At 45.7% G+C, this 25,475-nt stretch overlaps 2 protein-coding genes and 1 long non-coding RNA gene across 3 annotated transcripts in view; 2 read left to right on the top strand and 1 right to left on the bottom strand.

Moving 5' to 3' along the window:
* LMNB2 (lamin B2) overlaps nucleotides 1-22,709 on the top strand; it is a 36,757-nt gene extending 14,048 nt beyond the window's left edge. The window contains exons 3-12 of the mRNA XM_075444039.1: nucleotides 4,849-5,005; nucleotides 5,702-5,827; nucleotides 8,836-9,006; nucleotides 11,992-12,117; nucleotides 12,316-12,536; nucleotides 13,126-13,417; nucleotides 13,949-14,056; nucleotides 14,925-15,044; nucleotides 16,474-16,575; nucleotides 17,795-22,709. Coding sequence (XP_075300154.1) covers nucleotides 4,849-5,005; nucleotides 5,702-5,827; nucleotides 8,836-9,006; nucleotides 11,992-12,117; nucleotides 12,316-12,536; nucleotides 13,126-13,417; nucleotides 13,949-14,056; nucleotides 14,925-15,044; nucleotides 16,474-16,575; nucleotides 17,795-17,836 — 1,465 coding nt within the window. The 3' untranslated portion in view covers nucleotides 17,837-22,709. The remainder of the gene's footprint in view (nucleotides 1-4,848; nucleotides 5,006-5,701; nucleotides 5,828-8,835; nucleotides 9,007-11,991; nucleotides 12,118-12,315; nucleotides 12,537-13,125; nucleotides 13,418-13,948; nucleotides 14,057-14,924; nucleotides 15,045-16,473; nucleotides 16,576-17,794) is intronic.
* Nucleotides 22,710-23,031: 322 nt separating this feature from the next.
* Nucleotides 23,032-24,143, bottom strand: LOC142364473 (uncharacterized). The gene is made up of 2 exons (XR_012766281.1): nucleotides 23,471-24,143; nucleotides 23,032-23,322 (listed from the first exon to the last, which is right to left on the bottom strand). It is a non-coding gene; the product is annotated as an uncharacterized LOC142364473 (long non-coding RNA).
* Nucleotides 24,144-24,302: 159 nt separating this feature from the next.
* TIMM13 (translocase of inner mitochondrial membrane 13) lies at nucleotides 24,303-24,990 on the top strand. Its single transcript, XM_075444134.1, has 3 exons — nucleotides 24,303-24,519; nucleotides 24,623-24,691; nucleotides 24,767-24,990. The coding sequence occupies exons 1-3, from the start codon at nucleotides 24,376-24,378 to the stop codon at nucleotides 24,863-24,865; spliced, it is 312 nt and encodes a 103-aa protein (XP_075300249.1). The 5' UTR covers nucleotides 24,303-24,375; the 3' UTR covers nucleotides 24,866-24,990.
* The last annotated feature ends 485 nt before the right edge of the window (nucleotides 24,991-25,475 follow it).

Genomic DNA, 25,475 nt, shown 5'->3' with positions numbered 1-25,475 from the left:
CAGCTCTGATTTCTTTAGAGGGAGCTTTGTCGTAGAGTGAAACTAGTTTTGGTTCCAAATTAGGGATTCATCTGCAGAACATAGGGAGGAGCTGTTGGTTAAGATGTTAGCATGCATACACATTTAATTTATTTTGCAAATGAATAACAGGATATGTGATTTCCTGACAGTACGGGTGGGATGCAGATACCTGAACATCAGTGTCCCTTGCACTGTAGATGTTGTTGGTTGTTCTGTGCTATGGTAGGAACTTCCCCCGGGTCGTTTTTTTTCATACGTGCCAGCACAATGTGGATGTTGCAGATGCCCTAGGAATGAAGTTAAAGCATCCAAATCTTATCTTAGCTCAACTTGAAAGGGTTTCCTGTGAGGGAGGTCTTCTGGGAAAATATTTTAAATTTTCCAATCCTTGCCTTCACAGTTGTCATAAAACTGCCTGTGGCTTTTTAATTGATTGTGTTGTGGGTGTTTGGAGGTAGCTGGATTTTTTTTTTTGGTGTTTTTTTTCACAAGACACATATTTGTCGTCGTCCTTTACCGTGTTCTTCGATCAGCAATCAAGTTACGATTGGTGACCAGGTTTCAGATGTAAATTAAGAAACAGAAAACGCTTTGAGGTAGGGGCCTTCACACTGCCTGGGACAATTGTTTTGCAGTGAAAACTGTAGATAGAATTGTGTGTGTGTGTTATTTACAGCTGTTACTTTTGTTGCAAGGTGCCAGTAAAATAAAGAAACATCCTGAAAAGAAATTGACTGTGAGGCTGTCACAGAAGTGTGGAATTGACAAATGTATGTTCTAAAAATCAGTTTTAATGATGTCAAAAATAGAACGGTTGAACTGAACGGGATCTTATTACACACACTTTGGCAGACACAGCGTATTTACAGGTTCAGGGAGCTCGAGCTGATACTACACTGTATGTGGTTAGATCTAGTCACACAAACTTTAATGCATGACTGACATTAAACAACTAAATCTAACGAAGCAAGGGGATCAGCAAGATAACCCTCTGAGAACACTTAACAAATTACAGGTCACTGGCTGGGCCGCTGCCTGCCGACCGTGGGGTCCTGCCTTTCTCTTCTTACCACAGGGGGAACGTGACCGGGGCCACGGTGTCCCGGCAGGGATGCGGTGGTTGGCGCAGGACCAGAGGTGTGCATGTGGCCACCGGCCCAGCAGAGTGCCAGAGGCGTGAAAAGAAGGGTGCGAGAGAGCCAGTGGTGGCCATGTTCAAAAGCCCTGGTTCTTATTGGGGTGGCTGAGCCTGCCACAGAGACTTGCTTAGAGAGAGGAAACCAGAGGCACTTTTTTTATTTCTAATGTGTGAAACCAACCAACCAAAATGTGTGGAGCGGTTGACACACGGGAGAAAAGGGATGGCATCCAGAGGGACCTGGACAGCCTGCAGAGGTGGGCTTGTGCGAACCTCACGAAGTTCAGCAAGGCCAAGTGCCCATGGGTCGGGGCAATGCCAGGCCCAATCCAGGCTGGGCGGAGAATGGATTGAGAGCAGCCCTGAGGAGAAGGACTTGGGGTTGTTGGTTGGTGAGAAGCTCAACATGACCTGGTGGTGTGTTCTCACAGCCTGAAAACCAAGCATCTCCTGGGCTGCATCCCCAGCAGCGTGGGCAGCAGGCGAGGGAGGGGATTGTGCCTGGAGGAGGACTTTGTACAAGGGCCTGGAGTGACAAGACAAGGGGTAATGGCTTTAAACTGAAAGATTTAGAGACATTTAGATTAGATATCAGGAGGTAACTCTTCACCCTGAGGGTGGTGAGGCCCTGGCCCAGGCTGCCCAGAGGAGCTGTGGCTGCCCCCTCCCTGGCAGTGCTCAAGGCCAGGTTGGACGGGGCTGGGAGCACCCTGGGCTGGTGGAAGGGGGCCCTACTCATGGCAGGGGGATTGGAAGGAGATGATCTTTAAGGTCCCTTCCAACCCACACGGTTCTATGATTCTATGTATTTAGCAAGATGAAGAATACATACATGTGTTTACAATTAGTACCTTGAACACAACTCATGAATTTAAAACTTTTTCTATTGAGCCAAGTTCATAAAGCAGTTGGATAGTTTCACTTTATAAGAAGTGAAATATCTTTAGGTTGTTCTAATGCTGTTTGTATGATATGAGGAACATCTTAACTTTTTTAAAGATGTTTGTATCACAAGTGGGGACATATTTTTAAATCTAGTATTAAAATATTGTATAAATAGACATTCTGATATCGTACTGAAGCAGGTGTGGTTCTTTCCTACATGCCATGTAACAGCTTCCAGCGCTTTTGTGTGCATCTGTTGCTGCTTGACAAAACTTTTGTCTGCTTGAGGGAGGGAGGGGTTGAGTGGAAGAGGTATAGATAGGAACATTTACTAGTGAGATGCACAACATTTTAGCTTTGGTGGAACAGCACGCTCCACAAGACTGCTGCGCCAGACCTGGTGGAGTGATCAGGGTGCATTCAATCATAGCAGAGGTAACTTTGGTGGCCTGGTTGAGGAAAGTCTCCTGTCCTAACGTTCGTGAAGTGTCTGTTCATATCTTTACCAGTGTCACAGGTCTCCAGGTGAAGAAAAGCCTGGAGGTAGATACATGTAGGCCTCATCTATCTGCTTCTTTTAGCAGTCCTCCTGCTTGAGTTGCAAGCTCCCACCTCTGAGTTGTGTGATGTCCTCTGCCTGCTACCCTGCATCGTCACTGAAATACCTCCCTTGAGCAAACTTGGCTGCTTTTGGGGAAAACAGAGGTCTAGAGGGTTACCCTAACCTGGTGTCCTTCAAAGGACACTGGCACATCTCACCAGACACTTCGACTGCGGTTTCTAACTTCTAGGCATCTCGGAGACCCCCAAAAGCAGGTTGCACCTTTGTAAAGCTTCTGTCGATTTTTCTCATGAAGACAATAAACCAGGCTGAAATTATAAAGGCAGATAAAAATGTGAATGAAAGCAGCTTGGAGTGTTGTCTTCCAGTGTCAGTGTTCATGAAGGAGCAGAAGTTACTTGTCGCTGTCAGGAATTCTTCATGGTGCTTTGTCAAGCTGTGCATTGAGCACTGCTGTTCATTCCCGTCTCCCTGGGAATGCGTGCCCCGCTGCCTGGCTGCTGCGGGTGGCAGAAGGCTACGGGCTGTGTAAGCGTACACCGCTGTTCGTGCTCCCTGTGAAGTGGCATTTGCCCTTTTGGTGCTGCACAGACGGGAGGTTTCCAGGTCTGGTTGTCCGTGACACGTGCACAGCGGCTTGTTTTACTATGTGACATATGCAATGTGGGGCATGTGTCTGGGGAGGCTGTTCTGAAGCCTTTCTGGTTCCTGCTAAATAACTATCTTTTCATGTTTTGTTTATGTGTCTCCTGCAAGCTGCTGAGCTTGAAGACACTGCACATATGTTGCAGAACAGGATTCACAGTGGCAGATTATACCAATGATTAAGAAAAATTGGTTACGGTTAAATGAAGACAAAAACAGAGATCCGCACCAAGGAACGCGGAGAGAACGCATGAGCCTCATAGCTAAAGTGTAGCACAAAATAAGTCTGTCAGTTTATTCTGTAGTTAGAAGATGCATTTCATGCTGAAGCATGTAAAGAAATACTGTCTGTAGGGTGCTCCAATACCCCATAAAGCACAATTTTTTGTAAAATAATGCTGGGCATCGCATTTTGTAGAATTATGGGCAAATTAGAAATGTGAGAGGACCGTGCAAGTGCTCAGAAGTCTGGGAACGAAGACTGGGGAGCAAGGTTTGTATAATCCAGAGCAGTGGTTTTCGGCTTTTTTTTTTCTTTTTTTCTTCTGCAGACATAATGTTTTTCCATGTTTGGAGTTGCAGACCAAATACAGAGCTTTTTAAAGCCTATAGGTGGTAGGACTCCTCTTCAAGGTTGTTTCTGTGGGCCATTAGAACCAGCTCATTGACCACAGGCTGAAAACTAGAGATCTGTAGAAGACAATTTTGAGGAAAGGGAAGGAGAAAAATGAGTTCAAAGATGGCTTAAGATAAAAGGACAAAAAGCCATTTCCTACGTTCTTAGTGGTGCGAGACTCGAATAGCGAGCTTAAACTGCAGCAAGGAAGGATTACTTCACATAACAAAACAGTTTTTCTTAAATAAAATAACAACACGCACCTGGAGAAGCTGCAGAACGTCAGTATGTTAGAGGAAAAGGTTGACAAATGGTGGGCAGAAGGAAGATGACCTTGATGATTTGTGCAAGTTAGGTGTAACAGCTCAAATACTCATATTTAAAGTGACTAGAGTTGCTTTGCTCGTAATGAATACTGCTGAAGAAATAACTGGTTTATTCCTGAAAGGTGACTGCATTTCCATACTGGAATACTTTACTACTTTGTGTGGGAATACATCCTAGGCAACAGGGCTTGGCCACACCGAGTCCAGAACGCTGGGGATGCTCCTGGGCCTCTTTGGGAGATGCACATGCTCTGCTTCTCAGGGGCTGTAGTCCAGAGCGACAGACGTCGGCGATGGAATGCGCTGAGCAGCAGTTCAGTGAAAAAATACTCTGTACACCTTGTGTGTAAAGCAGCGTTATTGTCATCTCTTAGCTGTCAGAGTTGCCGCCTTGTTTTTCCCTTTTCCTGCACCTGACATATGTTCTGCTTTATTAGGCAATGTATTTACAACGCGTTGGTACAAGCTGTGAGTTTTAAGAGGTGTTTATGACTACTTTTACTCACTTCATTTGCAGCTTACTGTAGGAGCCATCTAGTGGTGGACTAATCCTGGTAAAATGTGTGGAACAACAAAATATCTGTAGTTTTAACCAAGACGTGCTCAAGATGTGTGTGCACCCACGTCTAAATACAAGTAACTTTTGTTTTTCCAGCTACAAGAAGAAAGATGCAGATTTGTCTGTGGCTCAGGGTCGCATTAAGGATCTTGAAGTGCTGTTCCATAGAAGTGAAGCAGAACTCAATACTGTCCTGAATGAGAAACGCAATCTGGAAGCAGAGGTGGCCGATCTGCGTGCCCAGCTTGCTAAGGTATGCCAGTGAATGCTGCCTTGCTCTAGCACGGGAGAGGCTGTGTGTTGCAAAATTTGGGGTTTTTTCTTTGCAGTTAGTTGATAGTCTGATCATCATTGATCCAGCTCACTGCTAAACTTTTGCCTGCCCTCTGGATATGAAACTAAATTATAAGAAATCTTTGTAGAACAATCAAAGCAACATGGTGTTTTAGAAACTTTGCTAGTCAAAGGCTTTTATTTAAAAACTTTCTGTTAAGTGTTTCTGCATTCATGAGATACCAGGTTACTAAATCTTGTCCTGTGTGAGGTGCTGCATAATTTTAAATTTATGCTAGAGTACCCAGTGACAAGGTGCCCAGTGACCAAAAGACAAGGATTATTAATCACTCAAACACAATATGTTGCATACTATTCTTCTTTTTCTTGCTAGCGTAGTCAGTGTGAGCTCCATTATCGTGTGGTATTTAAATAATCCTACCTTTTAAATACCTGGTGTACAAACATGAAAGCTTGTTTTACATATTCACAAGTGCACACACACGCTCTTTTTTCTGTTTTGTTGGGTTTTTTTTTAAAATTAGTGGTTTGACATTAGATTTGTTGTTGTGAATAATGGATCCAAAGATGTCAAATGAAGACCGTAAAGGGATTATGGATGGAGAATAGGGATCAAGACAAAATTAAATCTTTCATCTTTAAAATTCTTTGCTAGGCTGAAGATGGTCATGCTGTGGCTAAGAAGCAGCTGGAGAAGGAGACGCTCATGCGTGTGGACCTGGAGAATCGGTGCCAGAGCTTGCAAGAGGACCTGGATTTCAGGAAGAATGTGTTTGAGGAGGTATTATCAACCTAGTAATCTCTCCATAGTCTGGAGTTCAGCTTCAAACTGACTATAAGCAATTACTAACTAGTCCAGGTAAAAAATCAGTATTATCCTTGCTGTAAATGGGTTGAGTAATATAACAGTTAATGGTTTTGTGGGAGTTACATGGTAAGTCAGTGGTGGAGCTGGAATGAGAGCCAAGTGACAAGGGTGTTGTTCCATGGGCAGGTGAGCTAACGCAGCAGCTGACTGCTGTGTGAAGGGGAAAGGCTTGTTCCCTCTCCTTGGGCCTGGTTGCATGGCCCCACTCCTTGCTTGCACCAGCTTTGGTGGTTGTGGGACCTGACTGTAACCTGTTTTCATTGAAGAGAACAGCACGCAATTACCCAGCTTTTTGGAGGAGTAGTTTTCTGTCTGTTTAGTGAGTTAAGTTGGCTCATAGTAGTTCTAATGAGGACCAGAGGTTTTATAAAGTAAATACTGGGAATGCACAGGCGGGGACTGGGAAAGGGAAGCACGACCTTCTCTCTGTACCAGATGCAGAGTGTTAGTCAGTTTGTTCCATCTGGTGAAAACCAACTCTGACCTTTGGTTCTTCTGCAAGCTCGTTGAACTAGTGGCTGCTGAGCAATTGCCACGTGCTTCTGCCCTTCATCTCACCTGTGCTAGCTGTGATGTTTGGGTCACCGCGCATCAAACAACTTCAGCCTGATTGACTGGTAAAATACTTGGGGTTTTTTGGTGGAGTTTTAATTCTTGCCAGCTTAGTGGCTGCGTTATGTCTTACCGTGGAATGAAATGAGTGCCCCAGCTGGATTATGGGATGGGGCAGGGCTGCGTGGCTGGAGCAGGGCACAGAACCCAGCCAGGTACATCACCCTGAGGTGTGCTGACCGTGGTCTCGCTTCCATGCCCTGGAGCAGCTGGATTGTGGAATGCAGCTGCAATGACAGACCCTTGCTTGGTTGTAGGGCCTTAAAAATAACTTTGCTGCCCAAGGAGAATTGGGTTGCTGCTGACTAAAGGTGAAGCTAAATGAGACAGCGGAAGCTCATATTAAAGCTTGCTGTGCTGCAGTGGGGGTGTTCCTTTAGCCGCCCTTGGAGCTCTGTGATCCTTGTATGGACCAATTCAACACACAAAGAAAAAAAGGAATTGGTTTCCTTTAGGTTATTGAATTCATTTGGTTCAGTGAAGGGTCCAAAGCTAGATTAGAGTTAGAACCTCATTATTTGAAGCGTGGCAAATGAAGCCTGCTTGTTCTAGTGGTGTTTAGCTACTAGATCAGCTCAGCCCTTCATGTGATACTTGTAGTCCCCCATGATACTCTTGTGGACCCCAAGGCCTCATTGCCTACAGTTACCAAGGGACTGCTGCTTGCTAGTTTTCTTGGCATGAAAACACACCACAGAAGGGAAAGCTGCTTGCAGATGACATCAGGGCACATCGCTGTGAGTAGAAGGGCATGTTTCTAAAAGTCTGGTTTTAGATGTAGAGCATTTCTGCAAAACAACTTGGAAAGTCGCTCTGAATTAGTGTTAGCCTGCTATGACTCCAGTTTAGGCATGCAAAGCGAGCCTTGCTTCGCTTGCCTGCTGTTCCTCCTCATGGCACTGCTGCTGCCTTCAAGCCTCCTCCCAGTACTCAGAACCGCTCCGGTGTTTGTCCTGCCCTGAAGGGAGAAATTGTTTCTTTCTCATACCACACATTCAGGCCTGGCCAGGTCTCTGCAGGGCTCAACATGCATAAGTGTGTCAGTAAGTCTTACCTCACTAGTTTGGGACCAGTGTTCTAGGCACAGAGAACTCATGTTTCTCTAGAAACAAAAATTTCCTAGTACAAACTCTGACCAGAAAAAAAATATATTTATGTCTTTAGGATTCCTTGAGTTGCTGCTTTGTTACTAATGTAATCAAAATCTAATGAGTAGAGGTCATCCAGTATATAGAAAAAGAGAGAAGATCTTCATATGCTTGAAAGTGAAATTTGAAGATGCAGTTTTTCTATATAAGGATTATTTTTTCAATATATGTAATGGTCACAAAAGGTGTTCTTTATTCTCTGACTCCTTGTAGACTGCTATTGTAGTGTAGGGATGTATATTGAGAAAGAATTGTCGTGCAGCACTGTTCTGGGTTTGGCCAGGACAGGGTTAATTTTCACCGGACTCCAGGAGGGGGTGGGGGCTGACCCCACCTGGCCGAACAGAGCCCGGTGTTCCATACCGGTGTTCCATACCGGTGTTCCATACCGGTGTTCCATACCGGTGTTCCATACCGGTGTTCCGTACCGGTGTTCCGTACCGGTGTTCCGTACCGGTGTTCCATACCAGTGTTCCGTACTGGTGTTCCATACCAGTGTTCCATACCGGTGTTCCATACCCTGTGACATCACGCTGGGTTCCGGTGCGGGGGAACTCACTCGCAGCTCGGGGAGGCTCGGCGCTGGTCCTGTCCGGGAGAGCAGCTGTCTGGGTCGAGCGGTTCGTTGTCGTGTTTTCTCCTTATCTGTGCCGTTGTTGTTGCTGTTCCCTCTGTTTGCTGTTCTGTTAAACTGCCCTTACCCCCACCCGCCGGTTTCTGCCTGTTTTCTTTTTCATTCTCCTCCGCACGCCGGCAGGGGGAGGGGCGGCCGCGTGGCGCTTTTGTTGCCGGCGGCAGCAGAAACCAAGACAAGCACATGGAATCTCTCTCTGCTATGTAAAAATTCATGTTTTCTTCTCCCCTCCTCCCCCCATTTTGACTTTGTAGCATAAAACAGCTCCTTACTTAAACTGTATATGGATAATTTTAAACCTGTTTTAAAGTTGGATCACTTTTAAGAATTATATCCCACTAAATGAGAACGGTAACTTGCGTCGTTAGTGCATGCAGTAATTGTTAGGCTTAAATGCCTTTAATACTGTCGCTTCTGTATACTAAATAATTAGTACTGAAATAGTTAATTGTTGTCTGAATGTAATTGCTTGTAGTGTTTACCCTAATGCGGGAATTTGTCCCCTTTTTGTGTGTGTGTGTGCGCAGGAAATCAGGGAAACAAGAAAACGACACGAACATCGTTTGGTCGAGGTGGACATGAGTCGCCAGCAGGAGTATGAATCCAAAATAAGTCAGGCGCTGGAGGATCTGCGAAACCAGCATGAGGAACAAGTCAAGCTGTACAAAATGGAGCTTCAGCAGACCTATCAGGCTAAGGTAACTGCTGCTGTCCACAGCACTGACTGGCAGGAGGGCCAGTGGGTTAGATAAGACCATTTCCATCAGCCCTGTTGTCTTTAAGGAGACAAAGAATTATCATATGGAGAAGCTTTGTCCCAGTGTTCAAATGCCGCCTCTAGTGCTTGTACGCAGATGCATTTCCAGGGAGGTTATAGCCAGAGGTAATAGCTAGGAATACCTTTAGCCAGTAAAGGCCAGTTGGTGAGAAAACACAAGGAACTGTTGGTCACTGCGGAGGACACGGTGGAATAGCGGATGTCACGCAAGAGCTGAATAGACAATGTCTTCTGCCATAAGGGTTTTTTTTTTGGTGTCAGTAGGTGCAGTTCTTCCTCTGAAAGGGAGGTGGTGGAGGAGACTTGAAATAAGTGTGATGCATTGGCTCTGAGAAGCTGGAGGGATGGGTTGGAGAGCTTGGGGAATGGCTGCTTTTCGATACCGGCTTTTGCCTGGACCCAGTGAACTTGCAAACTGTTACGAACGTACTGAGAAGGGCTCCAGGTCTAAGGTTGCTTTGTTACTTTACTCTTACTGTGGCCTTTGTGATGTTCTTACTAGCCCCAGTACTCTTTTAAATGAGGGTAAGCCTTATCCCATTTCAGTGATCTAAATTAGTTCTGGATTGGAAAATTATGTTCTGGATTGGAAAATTACTAGACGCAGTTGTGGTTTCACTGGTGGCGGGGGAACGTCAGGCAAAGTGTTGGACTTTTCCTGAACAGCTTTGGTGATGAAAACCATGGTATATAAATTGGAAATCATAGAATCAAAGGGTGGTTTGGGTTGAAATGGACCTTAAAGCTCACCTTGTTCCAACCCCCATGCCATGGGCAGGGCCCCCTTCCACCAGCCCAGGGTGCTCCCAGCCCCGTCCAACCTGGCCTTGAGGACTGCCAGGGAGGGGGCAGCCACAGCTCCTCTGGGCAGCCTGGGCCAGGGCCTCACCACCCTCACCGGAAAGAATTCCTTCCTTCCATCTCATCTACATCTCCCCTCTTCCAGTCTAAAGCCCTCACCCCTTGTCCTGTCCCCCCAGGCCCTTGCACAAAGCCCCTCCCCAGCTCTCGCAGCCCCTCCAGGCCCTGGCAGCTGCTCTAAGCTCTCCCCGCAGCCTTCTCTTCCCCAGGCTGAGCAGCCCCAGCTCTCCCAGCCTCTCCTCCCAGCAGAGGGGTTCCAGCCCTCGCATCATTGCTGGGGCCTCCTCTGGCCCCGCTCCAGCAGCTCCAGCTCTGTCCTGTGTTGGGGGCTCCAGAGCTGGACGCAGGACTCCCGGGGGGTCTCAGCAGAGCGGGGCAGAGGGGAAATGTGAACATGAGTAATTTAATCCAGGAGAACGTTTCTTAAAAGTATTTGCGCTCTTTTGGCTTATCTGCCTGTTGTCACAGGTGAGTGGAATGCACCTTACTCAAAAGGGAGAAGCAGCGATATATTTTACTGAGGTAAAATAATAATTTGACAGTTCAAGAAGTCTGATGGTATTTAATGAAGTTTAGCAGTAGTTTCACAAGGTTCAATAAATTTGATGGCAAGGTTCACCTTATTAATTACTGCATGGAAGGAACATACAAAGGAAAATTGAGTTAGAATGATTCACACAGAGGCCAGAGATGCAAAGAGTAAGGAGAACCCTCCTGTTGAGTTGTGAGGTTCAGAGTGGAGCCCTCTGCTTTCTAAACTCCATTTGGAGCCTAGCTGCGGCTTGATCCAGTTTCAGTCTCAGACTTGGTCAACGGTTTATGTCTGATGGAATTATCCATACAATGTTTATAATAATATTGAGTGTCTACGTGGATTAGCAATGTTTTGTAGTATTAATTCAGCATGCTGTCAGTTACTTACGAGGCTCTGTCGCGGGTACAGGATCTCTCTGCCTTTTGTAAGGAAGGATCTCTTAGTCTCAGGTAAGGAATCTCTAACATAGAGAGGTGTCCCTGCTCAAGAGGAGAGTCATCTGGTGTCCAGTCCAGCTGCAGTTCAGGGAGGGCGCAAACTGGGTGCATCCTGATGGCAGTATTTATAGGGTGAAGTAGCTGGCTGCTAGGCAGTAGTATAGACAAGATAAATGCTCTGGCATCTTGTTCTGTGGTTGGCTTATCTTGCACTTTTGGGTTTTGAAACCACCTTTCGAAATATTTTTCAAGACACCTTCACTCTCTTTCGCGTGAGCCAGGGGCTTTCCAGCTCACAGGTTCACCCCAAGGATGTGAGGCCAGTTGCTCATTAATCAGCACGAACCAAAGTATGGCTCAGAGTCAGGTCTGTCCGTCACACTGCGCAAATCCGGAGTTAGCAAATCCCAGTTCATCCAGTGCTGGGGACATGGGAGGAGCAGCAGCTTTGTTACTGGTACAATTGCTGGTTACAGGGGGGGTTGGTGTGTTTTGGGTTTGTTTTTTTTTTAATTCATTGCCTTGCTTCAAGGAATTCAGCAGCTGCCAGTTTTCTGGTTATTGAAAATACTTGCCAGTAACTACAGCCACTTCTGATTCTCTCGTGGTGGAGAAATTACGGTGCTGCTAACATTGGTCTCCCCTGCCCATCCCTGAGACTCCCTTTCAATTCTTTGGTTTGATGATTTACAGTTTGAGAAACATTGATCTACAAATATTCAACTATTTCTCAGGGCAGCAACAATAGAGATAATAGAGACTAAAAAACAAAATTAAGTACAGTTAGCAGTATTGGCATTATTCATGGAAGTTAGGTACATATGATATTTTTATGCAATGAGATACTTGGATTGACGTGTCACAGTCCGAAAAGATCTGGGGTAGAAGATGCCTTGTAGAACAAAAAAAAAAGTCGGCAAAATACAGACTTTGAGAATGAAGAAGTGACAAGATTTGAGCAGAGGATGAACAAATTAAGCTGCTTTTTAAGATTAAGTAGCTTCTGTTTTTTACTGGAAGGATATTTGCAGGATATCTAACTCAATGCGACTGTGTAAAACTTCCCTTCCAGCTGGAGAATGCCAAACTGTCCTCGGACCAAAACGACAAAGCTGCTGGTGCAGCTCGAGAGGAGCTGAAGGAAGCGCGCATGAGAATAGAAGCTCTCAGCTACCAGCTTTCTGGCCTTCAGAAACAGGTGAAGGGACTAAATTTGCTTTCATCTGTAATGCAGAGCACTGTGTTGTGTGGATATATTAACATTTCTGTCCATTCATATTTTCTGAGTTTTACGGAGAGAAATCGTTATGTTAATTTGGGAGGGAGATGAATTTTTAACTTTTTTACTGTACCCACGTAGATGCCAACTGGGTTTTCCATTGTGCTGTCTACCTAGGCTAGTGCAGCGGAAGATCGCATTCGTGAGTTGGAGGAAATGGTGGCTGGCGAGCGGGAAAAGTTTAGGAAGATGCTGGATGCGAAGGAGAGGGAAATGACAGATATGAGGGACCAGATGCAGCAGCAGCTTACAGAGTACCAGGAACTGCTTGATGTTAAATTAACACTGGACATGGAGATCAGTGCTTACCGAAAGCTCCTGGAAGGAGAAGAGGAAAGGTACGTACTGGTTCCACGTTCTTTTCTTAGGACTGGCAGGTGTTCTTTTCGTTTCTTATGTTTATTTTTGTACCATTTGAGCAGGAATGCCCAGATATTGTTTCACTGAAGTCATATTGGCTTTACACCACAATGTGTTGCATGGAACACTTGCAAGTGTTCTCATCTGAACACCATCTTTATTTTATTTTGCTTTTTATAATGATCTTGAGAGTACAGCAGAATATATCATTCTGTGCTTGAAATTTATCTCATCTTTTTATTTAAGTGTTTATACTTCTGTGTTTTCATGTTTTTCAATGGTGTGGCCCAAGAATAGTGTGTTTAGTAGTAGATGTACTTGGAGAGGAGCGTTAAGGGATTGGTGTTGCTCTCATTAGCACTGCTTTCCGTGTCACATACTAGCAGGAAATTTCTCAGGGATGGATGGCTCCCCCCCCCTTATGTGCAGTGCTCCTGACACGCACAGTGAGGCTGCTTTCAGCCTTGGAGCGTATTACAGTCTGGTTACTGAGTATACTGTAGCATTATTGCTTTGTGTGCAGTTCCCTGGATGAGCTAATTAAAATGCTTGCTTCGTTGTGTTAAGGTTGAAGCTCTCTCCAAGTCCTTCCTCCCGTGTTACGGTCTCTCGGGCTACCTCCAGCAGCAGCAGCAGCAGCACTTCCCTTGTTCGCTCTTCCCGAGGCAAGAGAAAGCGCATCGAAGCAGAGGAGCTTTTAGGCAGCGGAACAAGTGGAATTGGCACTGGGAGTATCAGCGGCAGCAGTAGCAGCAGCAGCTTCCAAATGTCCCAGCAAGCTTCAGCTACAGGAAGTATCAGCGTAGAGGAGATAGACCTGGAGGGCAAATACGTTCAGCTGAAGAACAACTCGGAGAAGGTGAGTGTCGGCAGATCTCCTGGCAAACAAGGAGGAGGGGCTAAACTGAAGTGTTACGCAGCCTTTTGTAGCACCAGAAGGTGCAGTCACTTGGAGAGCCGGAGCAGCATCTCGGGGTGCAGTACCCTGCAATAATTAACAGGGGTGTTTGAAAGTTCAGCGTTACCATGTGATGGTAACGAGGGTAGCATGAGGGCAATGTTTGCTGCAGGAGGAGAACATAGTTTACTTCCCAAATGTCTGAACATGCATGCTGGTACCTTGCTCATGTAAATAGCCTGCTGGCTCTAGCAGAACTGTTTTGTGTGAAATGTGTAACGTTTTAAAATTTTGCTGAATGACCGTAGGGAATTTACACTTTAGACTATTACTGGGTATAGAAAAATACTTCCAAGTTAGAATGCAGATGTCTAACAACCATGTAAATAATATACTGACATTATTTCAGTAACAAAGAGACCAGGAGAAAGCTCTGATGCCTGTTTGCTCTCTTTTGCTCACCCTAAATAACTTCATGTCTCTCTCCATCAGGATCAGTCTTTGGGAAACTGGAGACTGAAAAGACAAATTGGAGATGGAGAAGAAATTGCTTACAAATTTACTCCTAAGTATGTCCTCAGAGCTGGGCAGACTGTAACAGTAAGTCATATTTACAGTATGTCAATAACACATTCTTTTGGTGATGCTGTGGCAGGTGTAAATCTGCCATTTGGTACAGCCTGATTTGGTGTATAGCTTTAGGTTTCATGGATCTCACTTTAGAGGAGCAGGATTTCAGAACAGAAATGGAATTTCTATATTAGTATTTCAGTATTTAAGACCATTTCAGCACAGAGAAAGTTGAAGAAAAAGGTATTTTGGGGGGTGGGTCAAGGGCTGTTGGTTTTCAAACATCTTTGCCCAGGTTTGGAACACTAATCCCGCTCAGCCTCTGAATGAAACGGGGACATTTCAGAGCATGCATTCAGTCTAGTAGACTTTGTTAAGTTTAAGACTAGACAGTCTCAGCCTTAACTGTAGTAGAACGGCTGCTTTTATCTAATTTTGTATTTAATTTTCAGTCAGCAACAGATGTTCCTTCAGAAGAAAAATCATCTCACTTAATTTTTCTTTTAATCAGTTGCAGCTGTTTCTACTTAAGTGTGAATTGCTCAGATACATATCAAACTAGTACACTACAAGCTGCGTTTTATGTCTTGGCTCCATACAGTATAGTCATGGAGACAGCGATAGGAGAGATTTGTATATTCAGAAAAGAACTGACGACTGCAATATTAGATACAGTTTTTTCTCTTTTTATTTTTTTAATGGCTAGTGTTACTTTTTATTGTAGATTGAGAATAATATCTTACTACAAGTAATGGTGCAGGTAAAAGCAGGGTAAAACTGCCATTGAAATTCAGAAACAAAAATGATACGTAGAGAGAAGTAGGAGAATTAAGGGGTTCTGTATATTTAAAATTAAAATGTGCATAAATGGCTAATTACAGAATTACTTTCTCACTAGATTTGGGGTGCAGATGCAGGCATATCTCATAGCCCCCCTTCTGTTCTCGTGTGGAAGAATCAAGGCAGCTGGGGCACTGGAGCAAATATCCGCACATACCTCGTCAACTCTGAAGGAGAGGTAGGCTGGGTCTGTAAAAGAAAAAAAAAAACAAACAAAAAACTGTGGTCTGGGTTATCTCCCGCAGGGAAGGACAATGACGATAAAATCCTGATTTTAAGATCCCCCTCCCCATTGTCTTCTGAACCAAGGCAGTTTAGGACACTGAAATGATGAAATGTCTGTATGCATCTCTGAGATGTTGAGAAATTTTTGAAAACTGATCATCATCCTGATTACATCCATGGACTTTTTTTTCCTATTTTACCCTGCTAGTAGAGAGTTTGTCTGGAATTTTGAGTATGTATTTTCAGAAGAGACAAAGAAAATAAGTATTGCTGGCAATTCAAAGTTACATTATATAGTACCTACAGTATTCTGGGGTGCAGTGTAGATATTAACCCAGGAAGATAGCTGTCCTTTCAATGTTAGAAGTGTATCAGAAGTTTTGATTTGGCACAGGTTCCTATGTATTCTGCATTGTCCTACATCTGCCCACAACTGATTTTTTTAAAACTGTCCCTGCAGAAGACTCCTGCAAGGGAGGCTTGTGCTTTGGCTGTTACTTGTAAATGTGCCATAATCCCAGCGATGTGATAGAAGTGAAGCAGACCACAGTCGTATCGGTTTTCATGCTGCCTCTCGTGCTGGCAGTTCTGTGGAAGCGCTTTGGGCAAGAGCAGCAGCACAAGACAAGGTGGGAGGGAGGATCATTTGTAGAAAGAGAAAGCTAACTGGTTTAGGATTTGAGGAGAAGTGGTTAAACTAGAATGTGAAAAAAATACAAATCCATGTCCGTTCCCACTGTGGTTACCTTTACCTTACTCAGAAGTGTATGTTTAGGGCGACTTTTTGCACAAGTAGAAATTTGCACCTATGATTTCAAGCGTGGAAGCTTACAGAAGAATTTCTTACTACTAAGAAGTATCAAAAATAATTTAGTAATAAAGGAATATTCCTGGGGCTTTAGAATTCTTTTTAGCACCTGGTTTGGGAGGCAGTCCTGGTGATTGATATGTGCAATTGATTTAGAATATGTCGTAGAAATTGGGGATATTCTTAATGCTGTGTAATCATACTGAGAAACTTCAGTTTCTCACATTACAGTATGTCTCAGCCAGCTCCTAGTTCGGTCTGCTAGAAACTTGTGTAAAATTAACTAGCGATCACATGAAACATGGCTGCTTCCTCTCAAATCCCTAGGTAATGAAAGAAAACTCGTGAAGCTAAATTAAAATTACATTACCAAGCCTTTTAGTGGATAGAAATAGGAGCAGTGTTGTGGTTTGCAGGCTATTGCCAGTATGTGTGTGGGTAGCTAATGTTTAATCTGGAGCAAGTTGCTTTAAACCCTCCAGAATTTGATATGGGTGTGTTATATTGATGGTATAGCAAAAACTCGAGAGAGATAGAGACTACTGGCCATCTCCTTATCTGTCGTTTTTTGTAGGAAGTTGCAGTGAGAAGTGTTACTAAATCAGTGGTCATGCGAGAGAACGAAGAGGAAGAGGATGAAGCAGAGTTTGGAGAGGAAGACCTCTTCAATCAACAGGTAATAAGATGCAGGCCAGATGTTTAACTTGTGCCTCGTTGGCTGGGTTAATCAGGTGTAAGATTTGGGGGGGGGAGGGGATGTCCCTTTCAGCTTCTGCCAGCTCTGAGCTTCCTGGTTGATTTTTCCAATGGGTGCTGGCAGAGGACAGGCTCCGAATGGCTTGCAACCCTGCAGCGTTACTGCAGTGCCCAGAGAGTATAACGTGAGCGATTCTTCCAGGAATTGCTGCTGGAGTCGGTAGCGGTGCAGCTCGAGCAGTGGCTAACGGCAGGTCAGGACGCCGGGGTATCCATGGCAGTGTGTGACAGATCACAGATTTACAACGTTGTGATGACATAGACTGGTCTTAGGGTTAGTAAGATTAGTTTTAGCAGTCGGTGTTCCTCCCGTTCCAGTGTTTGTTTCTCTGTAAAGAAAGAGTTCTGCGGCATTCTTGCTGTTAGCAGAATATGACCATTGGAGTGCTTCTGTTGCTGCAAGCTGCAGCTTATTGGTTTATTTCTGATGGTGTATACCTACTGTCTACTACATCTCACATAAACTTGGTTTTTCTTAACAATACCACCTGTATCTTTTCACAACCCTTATTTAAGTCCTGTGAAACAACTGACCAGCAGTCAGCAGAATGAAAAGGTGAAAGATACTTCCTGCAGGGGATATCAAAAAATGTTTTAAATTTATTTCAAACTCAAGCAATTTGTTCTCCTGATCAGTGGCCGTTAGTAGCTCTTCACAAAGAACTCATTCTGTGCAGGTTTGAAGTTGAGTTCTGAAAAGTTTTTTGGTCTCCAGGAGATGGAGCAGCGTATTTGTAATATAAAGCAACGGAAACAAACGTTTCTTACCCAAAGAAGCAGCTATGCAGCATAGATCTCACTCAGATGGAAACATCATTTGAAGGAAGGAACTCCCCGTTCTACAGCCAGTGGCATCTCGATTTTCATTTGTCAGCTGTATCAGTGTTGAAAGCGTGGAGCTGAACCGATCAGCCCAGCATGGAAAGCCACAACCAGAGCAGCAGTGTCTTCATGCTGGCAGCAGGCTGTGACGTTGTGCTGTGCTTTCTCTCTAGTTGTGATGTTCCCTGAGTATAACTAAACTACTAAAAAAAAAAAAAAAAAAAAGGCTTTTAACAACTGAGATGATAACCAGAGTCTAGGCTTGCAATATGGAAAGCTAGTAAGAATTTAATTCAACTGTGTGTGTCTTATTTTAGGGGGATCCCAGGACAACCTCTAGAGGATGCTCAGTGATGTGAAGAAAGAAGAAAGAAACTATTATTTGCTATTTTTTTTCATTTATTTCCTTTTATTTTTGCTATTTTTTTTCCCTCCAGAGCCACTGAAAACTATTTTTATATGCATCATCTGATTTCTTCGAAGTTTACTCCTTAGTACATTTTAAAAAAAAAAATTCAGAAAACCCATTACTGAACAAAACTGCCAGAATTTGTAATAGATTTCTTTATTTTTCCCTCTCTCTTGAAACACTATATTGGAATTAAACATTTTTTTCCCCATACAGAGTTTAAAGTCTTATGTACAAACCTGAAGCAGAAAAGAAATATTTAGCTAAAATGGGATGAGACTCCTTGAGTGTATGGTAAATCTATAATTGCATGCGTAACCAGGATAACTCAAAAAAAAAAAAAAAGTTTAAGAAAGCGGGCTCCTCTGCGGGACCCCAGGAGAGAGTCACTGCAGTGTTTCCTCCACACTTGTAAGAAATGGCAGTATCTTGCCTGGTATCCTCAGCAATGCCCAGCTCAGGAAAATTAGACCCCAAGTTCTTTAAAAATGCTCCTCCACCACTGGAAATAAACGAAGGGAAGCTGGATTTTAGACGCTCTTGGCTCAGGACCATGGCATCTTGTCCTGCTCCAGAGTTTGACAGCTTGGGGGTAAAGACATCAGAGTCTGTCAACACCTTAGCTCCGTGTCGTTATTTCAGAAGCTGGAGAATGATGGGTTCTGCCTGCTGAATATATGCACCGTCTTAAGATATGGAAGTGTCAAAACCAGAGTTTTAACTGTTTTATTTTCAGGGGATTTTGACATTGTCACCAATGAGACCTTGTTAAATCGCGGATGCAAGTTGTGATGTACTGTAATGATGATGTTAAGCATCATGGTTTAATGCTTTTGACATATTCAGCATTAAACAGAATGGTCAAGGTTTTAGATATTTTTACTTCTGGCAATGATAAATGTTGCAGATTTTAAAGGTTATCCTGTGTAAATGTTGACTAGATGCTGGCTAGGTGCTGCTTGTTCATCCTTCTCTTATATTCAGAGGGGCATTGTCAGATATTTTAAGGAGCAGTATTTGCAAAATAGTACAGAAACAGTTTAATGACTTTTTAAAAAAGTTTAAAGGAACTGCTGTTGTTTAGGTCATAAGCGTTGCTTTGCAGTGTTCGAATGCTCGAACTAAAGTCTAACAGTGAGTGAAGGGAGAATAAGGCTTTTTATAAAACCCCTTGGTATGAGTAGCAGGTGATTTTGATTTCAGTATGATGCAGTTTGTATCTGACAGTGTCCCTTTAGCTTAAGGATTTTTCTGCTGCATTTCTGTGGAGAGAACTCTGACTCCCGTAAGGGTTAGTATTCATGTGGTGGTGCATCTTTAAGCACTAGGAAAAATACTGAAGTGCTCCAAAGAATGTTTTGGCTACTGTACAAGCACATGTGTGTTCCACTGTTAGTTTGGATACAAAATTTGGATACCACTTGATGCCAGCGTGGAACACTGTTTTTACCCGCACTCTAGGAACTCTGATCTTGTCCTTCATATAGTTGAGACTCATCAAACAAGCTACAGGGTTTGGAGGTTTTCGGTGGCTTTTGGACATTATGTTCTCTGAACAAGTATTGTGACTGACAGCTATAACCTAGGAGTCAGTTTAGTGGCTTTGACGGCTTTGTAATGCTAGCAGGGTGGGAACACAAGTGGGTTTTAAGCTTATGGATTTATTTTCCCATTTAAAAATAAAGCAAAGATGCTGCTTTATTTGGATGGGATGACTGAATTACTAAAGTTAAACCAATAGAAATTTAGAATTATGTCAGAAGATCCACTACAACAAAGCAGGCTGAAGATTTGGCTATTTGGGCTAAGAGGAGAACTTTACTGATGGACTTGGCTGTTTTTCTAGCGTAATTTTCCCACTCTGCTTGAGTAGAAGGTTAAATATGTAGTAAATCCTGTCTATCTCTCTGTAAAACGTATCTAGTGAAATTATGTTTCTCAGACATACTGTTATCAATTGCCTTTTCTAAATTTGTTGTTACGCAAATGAATGCAATCAATGTAAAAGTACTTTTGCAATGCACCTTCCAACCACTGGACAGCATTTTCCTTTCTAACCCACTGCTTCTGTTATATACGTACGTAATGTTTGAGGGCTTGTTGCTTTTTTTTTTTTCTAAAGAGCTGTATTTATTTTTTTTACACTGGCCATTTTTCAGATTGTTTCGTCTTCTTTTAGATTGTCCTGTAAATTTAAGATTGTTCTGTGATCTCAAATACTAAAGCAATGAGTGTGTAGCTCATTTGCATTTTTTCTGTGACTTTTTTTTTTTTCTAATTTTCCCTGTAAAGAACAGGCTAGGAAAGGCAGCTTGAATGAGGAAAAACCTCTTGCTACCTGAGCCATAGTTTCCTTAACAACTACTGTATGGGGAATGTGTCTTCTTGTAGCCTTAAGGACTGGTGCTTGCAGATCTTTGTGCTGAGCACTGTGCCCTTCAGTAACAGTCTGCAGAATTTGTCCTTCGATTTGGAACTGCATCCTTCAACTTCGGGAACAGGTTATTTTACTCCTCAGCACCATGCTTCAGTCTATACAGGTGTTCCTATAAACCAGTGATTGGCACTGTGGGAAGAGCTGAATGCCAGCAGCCCAAACGGGGGTGATTCTGTCACCACAGGGCTTTCTAAAAGGCTAGTAAAAATATGAGCAGCTATTCCTAGCTGTAAATTACAAGACACAAAAAAACTGCTGTATTCCACGTGTTTCATTTTTTGTGGGTGCATCTTCTCGAGACGCCATCCTATCCTCTTGCTTTTGGTGCTGAGCTTCAGCGTAACGGCACTGTCCTTCAAAGTTGGTGCTCCATACTGGGAGGTTTTTTGGCTTTACCAAACCAGAAAGCCTTGTTTCTTTTTTTTTCTGTCTTGCAAGCACTTTTTCAGGATTTTTTTCAGGATATTTAAAGCTTTTTGCTCAAATAAAATCCAGTGTCCCCTTGCTCTCTTCTCCTATTTCATCCTGTACATGACCCACTCTTGAAGAAGCTGGAGGACAGTCAGCATTTCTACTCCAGTGTCTGACACCAGGTGTAGAGCTTAAAGGAGAAAATAGATTTGACTTGTCAGGAGAAAAATGATTGTAAGGCTTCTCTCATTAGGGAAATTAACCGGTATAGCTTTCATCAGAGTAGTTACTTGAGTGTAACTACTTGTATGGATATTCTTATTCCAGCAAAATAAGCAAACAACTTTATTCTGGATGAAATACTAAAAATTATTCCTAAATGATTCTCACTGGTTGAGAGGGAGAAGGAATAACAGCATAACTGCAGCAGCATAGTTAAGCCCATCTTTTAATTGTGTAGATCATAACAAGAGTATCATAGAAAATAGGATGAACGCATACTGCCTGCTCCTGAGTTCGTACCGTGTGGAAACGCTCGTGTCAGCACAAGCCCATCCAGCTGCGGATCCACGGGTGACGTGGCGGCCGGCAGAGTGAGGGACGGTTACAGAGCACCTCGCATGCTTCATGCCGCTTCTTTCTCCCTCGCTTCTGTAGCTGTTGCTTCAGCTGTTGTGTGGCAGTGACTTATTCCAGGTAGCAGAGGGGCTACGATGCCTTTGTTGCCGCACAGCTTTATTCCCCAGCGTGTCTGCTTAGGCTAGGTCAGGACTCTAGTTTGTGTTTGTAGCAGGAACCAAAAGTCTCAGGAAGAAAACAAACATCTGCTTCCCCTGACCTGTCACGTAAAAGCCAGGCGAGCCTGTCTGCAGCTGGCATGGGTCAGGAAAACCGCGCTGCAGCGCGAAGCAGAGTGTACTGTGAAAGGAGATCACTGCGTGTGCGTGTGTATCCTCGAGCAACGGGACACCTCATGTTCAGTGCAGGGATCTTGCTGGGGTTTGTACACCCTTGGCTCTTCTTTTTAATGCTCATCCTGTGTAAGGGCCCTTGAACTGCAACCTGAGCAGGGGGTAGGTAGAAGAGGCTCGTAGAAATCCTCTCTACGCCCCAGAATATTTAAGAATCTGTTTCTTCTGTGTGCATCAGACAGATTTTTGATGCTGTATGAAAACATGCACGCTGTATGTTTCATATCTCTCATGGCCACTTATCTCAATTCCCCACTGTTAAGCCGTTCTGTCTCTTCTCTCTGTATCTTTGGAAAGTCTTATTTCTCGGCATATCCATATTTGCTACTGGATTTGATTGCCACTGTTGGGTCCAAACCCTGTGTGAGCAGGAAATAAAGCCTTGTTGTAAACCAGTGAGTGGAAGGTGAGACGGTGATTGCATTTTTCAAAGCATTGTTTTAACTGAATGTGAAGACAAATTATATTGGAGAGTTTCTTTTCTCACTTAAAATGGCCTGGGAAACAGAATTTTTATTTTCCCTTTAATATGCTTAGCTTTAAACCAGTTTAAAATAATTTAAAGGGTTTGGTTTTTTATACAAGACCATATTTACATGCAATTATTATTTGTAAACCTAATGCCTTTCTTGAAATGCTAAGGTCTAGAGCGTGAAAAGGATGCTTAATATTGAAAGCCATTGCTCAGTACAGCACAAGCAACGAATTGACAAGTTCAGGAAGATAAAATGTGTTTTATTGAACTTGCAAATTTTCTAGGTAGCTTTTAATGAAGTGATGATTCCGTGTTGGTAAGGTAGATGTTATTTTGTATTCCAGCTACCCAGATCATCGTTACACTAAAATGACAAGCAATAAGCTATTTTAAACAAGTTCAAGCCAAAATGCTTTCCATTTGGGCACAATAGTACCTTCTCAGTTGAACTCTGTTTTCAGCAGTGATGCCTTGTGACTTGAATTGTGATTTTTATTTTTTTTTTTTTTTCAAAATTTTTTTTTTTAAACACACTCTATTTAGATAGCTCTGGTTCTAGGTCACTGGTCAGTTTGACTGACCACCTCTGGTCAGCTGCTGCAGATGAGTGTCTGGAAGGGTCAGGTTTTTAAATTAAGGAATTGTGAAAAAGATTACAAATTGAAATGCGAAGACAAAATGATGAAAATGTTCACTTGAAAGTTACAAAAAATATGTAATGATCTAGACTTTATCATTTCAAAGTGTTTTTTTTTTTTCTTTTTAGAATATGCATGCCAAATGTCTTGTCTTTTTCAATGATTTGTAATATACATTTTATGACTGGAAACTTTTTGTACAACACACTCGAATAAATGTTTTGCATTTTATTTGTTTCCTTCTTTCATCCATGGGGGGCTGTTGGAGATGATCGATCCCGGGGCCCTTCCTGTGAGTGGAGGCAGGGGACGGTGAGCTGCCAGAGGCTGAGTCCGGGCTGTGCTCCGGGCGCAAACGGACGCGGACGCAGGAATCTGATCAACCGCCCTGCTCCCAGCAGACGCAGAGGAAGGAACGGGAGCAGCTGGAGCAGATGAACGACCCCTTCCTTTCTTGCTGCCCCGCTGACCTCTGCGGCCCCGGCACTTCCCACTTGATCCCACCTGGAGAGAACAGGAGCCCTGGCAGCGAGTGACCCCTCGGAACTAGGAAACGGGCAGAAGCACCGCTGTGAGCTGCCCTGCCCCTCGTGAGCCAGGCTCCGTTTCCAGTCTGCTGCCGCTCGGTATAAAATTGTACCGCAGCACCTACCCCGTCGTCAGCGCTAGCAGACGGTAATTCTGTGAGGTGGGGGAACGGTTCCTCTTCGCAGTGGACAGGCCCCAGCGGGGGTGACAGGCTTTACAATCCTCGGTGTCTTCCGCGCGTGGGCTCTGGCCAGTGACGGTGAGGGTGGTTTGGGCTTCAGCTCTGCCCGGTGCCGCTTTCCATTCTGCACCGACGTCTGCTCCGGGGATCAGCGCCGCAGCATTGCTGTCTCCCGTTTGCTTCTACCCCTTCCCACAGCTTCCTCGCTCCGTGGAGGACACAGCACCGCGGAACCACCGCGGGCTCTAATTCCCGAGGGAATTCTCTGGGGAGGGAGCGCAGAACGGCAGCTTCTCGGTGGTGGAGCTGGTTCAGGTCCGTCCCGCGGCCTCGGGCTGGGGGGCTGCGCTTACAACCCCCTTCTCCAACGCTGTGCTGCATTCGGCCGCGCTGCGGGGGAACGCGGGGCCGGGGGGTCACCGCCACCCCCCCGCAAGCGGTGCGGGCGCTGCCCCGGGACTGAAGCGCTTTCTCAGGGCCGCCTCCACCACGGCCACTGGCGGCACCGGAGCTCGTCCCTACGCGGGGCACGGGCCGCGGCCCCCCCACCCGACGGGGCCACGAGGCGCGGCGGGACCCGCGACCCTGAGCGGAGCGGCCATGCCCTGCCCGCCCGGCCGCGCGTCCGGCTTGGCGGGGGAAGCTCCGCCCCCTGAGGCCCCCAGCCCGCCCCCGCCGCCCCAGCTCCGCCTTCCCCGAGCCCCGGCCCCGCCCACAGCGGCCGAGGGGAGGGCGGTGCCAAGCAGCTTCCTCCCCGCCCCCCGCGCGGTGCACGCTGGGGGCCGTAGTCCCGGCGCGCCGCCATTTCCCCGGCAGCGTGGGGCCGGCGCCCGCCGTGACCGTGCGGGATGGAGAGCGCCTTCGGCTCCGACTTCGGCGCCGACTTCGGCTCCGGGGGCGGCGGAAGCGGCGGGGGGAAGCTGGACCCGGGGCTCATCATGGAGCAGGTGAAGGTGCAGATCGCCGTGGCCAACGCACAGGAGCTTTTGCAGGTCAGGAGGGGCCGGGGAGGGGGAGCCCGGGACCGGGGGGGGGAGCCTGGGGCCGGGGCCGGTGCTCCGGGCCCGGGGCCGCCCTCACGGCCTCTCTCCGCAGCGCATGACGGACAAATGCTTTCGGAAGTGCATCGGGAAGCCCGGCGGCTCGCTGGACAACTCGGAGCAGGTGAGCGCGGCCCGGGGCCGGGGGGGGCAGCGGGGCCGCCCCCGGGCCGGGCGCTGAGGCCTCTCCGTCCCGCAGAAGTGCATCGCCATGTGCATGGACCGCTACATGGACGCCTGGAACACGGTTTCCCGAGCCTACAACTCTCGGCTGCAGCGGGAGAGAGCCAACATGTGACGGGCCCCGGCGGCGGGGCCGGGAGGGACCATGCGGGGCCGGGACGAGCGGCCAGGCCGGGGGATTGGGGGTGAAATCCAGCCCCTGCCGTGGCAGAGCAATAAACCCTCGCTGAACCTTTTGCATCCGTTGGCTTTTATTAGCACCAGCCCCAGGAGCGAGTGAATTTTCCAGCCTGGAGAGCCACCGTGAGCTGCTTGCTTTGCCTCGTGCCCTTCCCACCCATCCAGACTGGCCAAGGGATGTGGCAGCACCTAAATCCCGGCTGGACGGGCTGCAGGAGGCCGGGAGCCTGCTGTGGAACAGGGGGGGCCAAGCCAGCGCCGCAGCCCCCTCGCCCAGGGAGCGAGCACGGACTCGGGCAGCCGCCCGGTCCCTTTGCATCGGTGGAGAAGCTGCCCCCGCGCTGCACTCGGCAGTTTCTCCCCTCGTGTTTGCAGAGCTGTGTGTGGGGCTCGCTTGGGGTGCGCAGGCTGTGGCTCGGCTCGGGCGCCGTGTTGGGGAGCAGGGGTGCCCTTACCGGGTCTGCAGCACGGCCTCGCAAATCGTTGTACAAGCACAGCTGGGGATGAACAGGGTTGGGAAGTGCTTGGGTCGATTTCTTTATAGA

Source organism: Opisthocomus hoazin, chromosome 27, assembly GCF_030867145.1.
Source record: "Opisthocomus hoazin isolate bOpiHoa1 chromosome 27, bOpiHoa1.hap1, whole genome shotgun sequence".
NCBI classification, from domain to species: domain Eukaryota; kingdom Metazoa; phylum Chordata; class Aves; order Opisthocomiformes; family Opisthocomidae; genus Opisthocomus; species Opisthocomus hoazin.
This window is presented reverse-complemented; position numbering and strand designations above follow the sequence as displayed.

Coding starts and splice junctions, on each gene's coding strand:
- TIMM13 (XM_075444134.1), top strand. CDS start 24,376: ATGGAGAGCGCCTTCGGCTCCGACTTCGGCGCCGACTTCGGCTCCGGG. Junction 24,520..24,622: donor ACGCACAGGAGCTTTTGCAG/GTCAGGAGGGGC, acceptor CTCTCTCCGCAG/CGCATGACGGACAAATGCTT. Junction 24,692..24,766: donor CGCTGGACAACTCGGAGCAG/GTGAGCGCGGCC, acceptor TCCGTCCCGCAG/AAGTGCATCGCCATGTGCAT.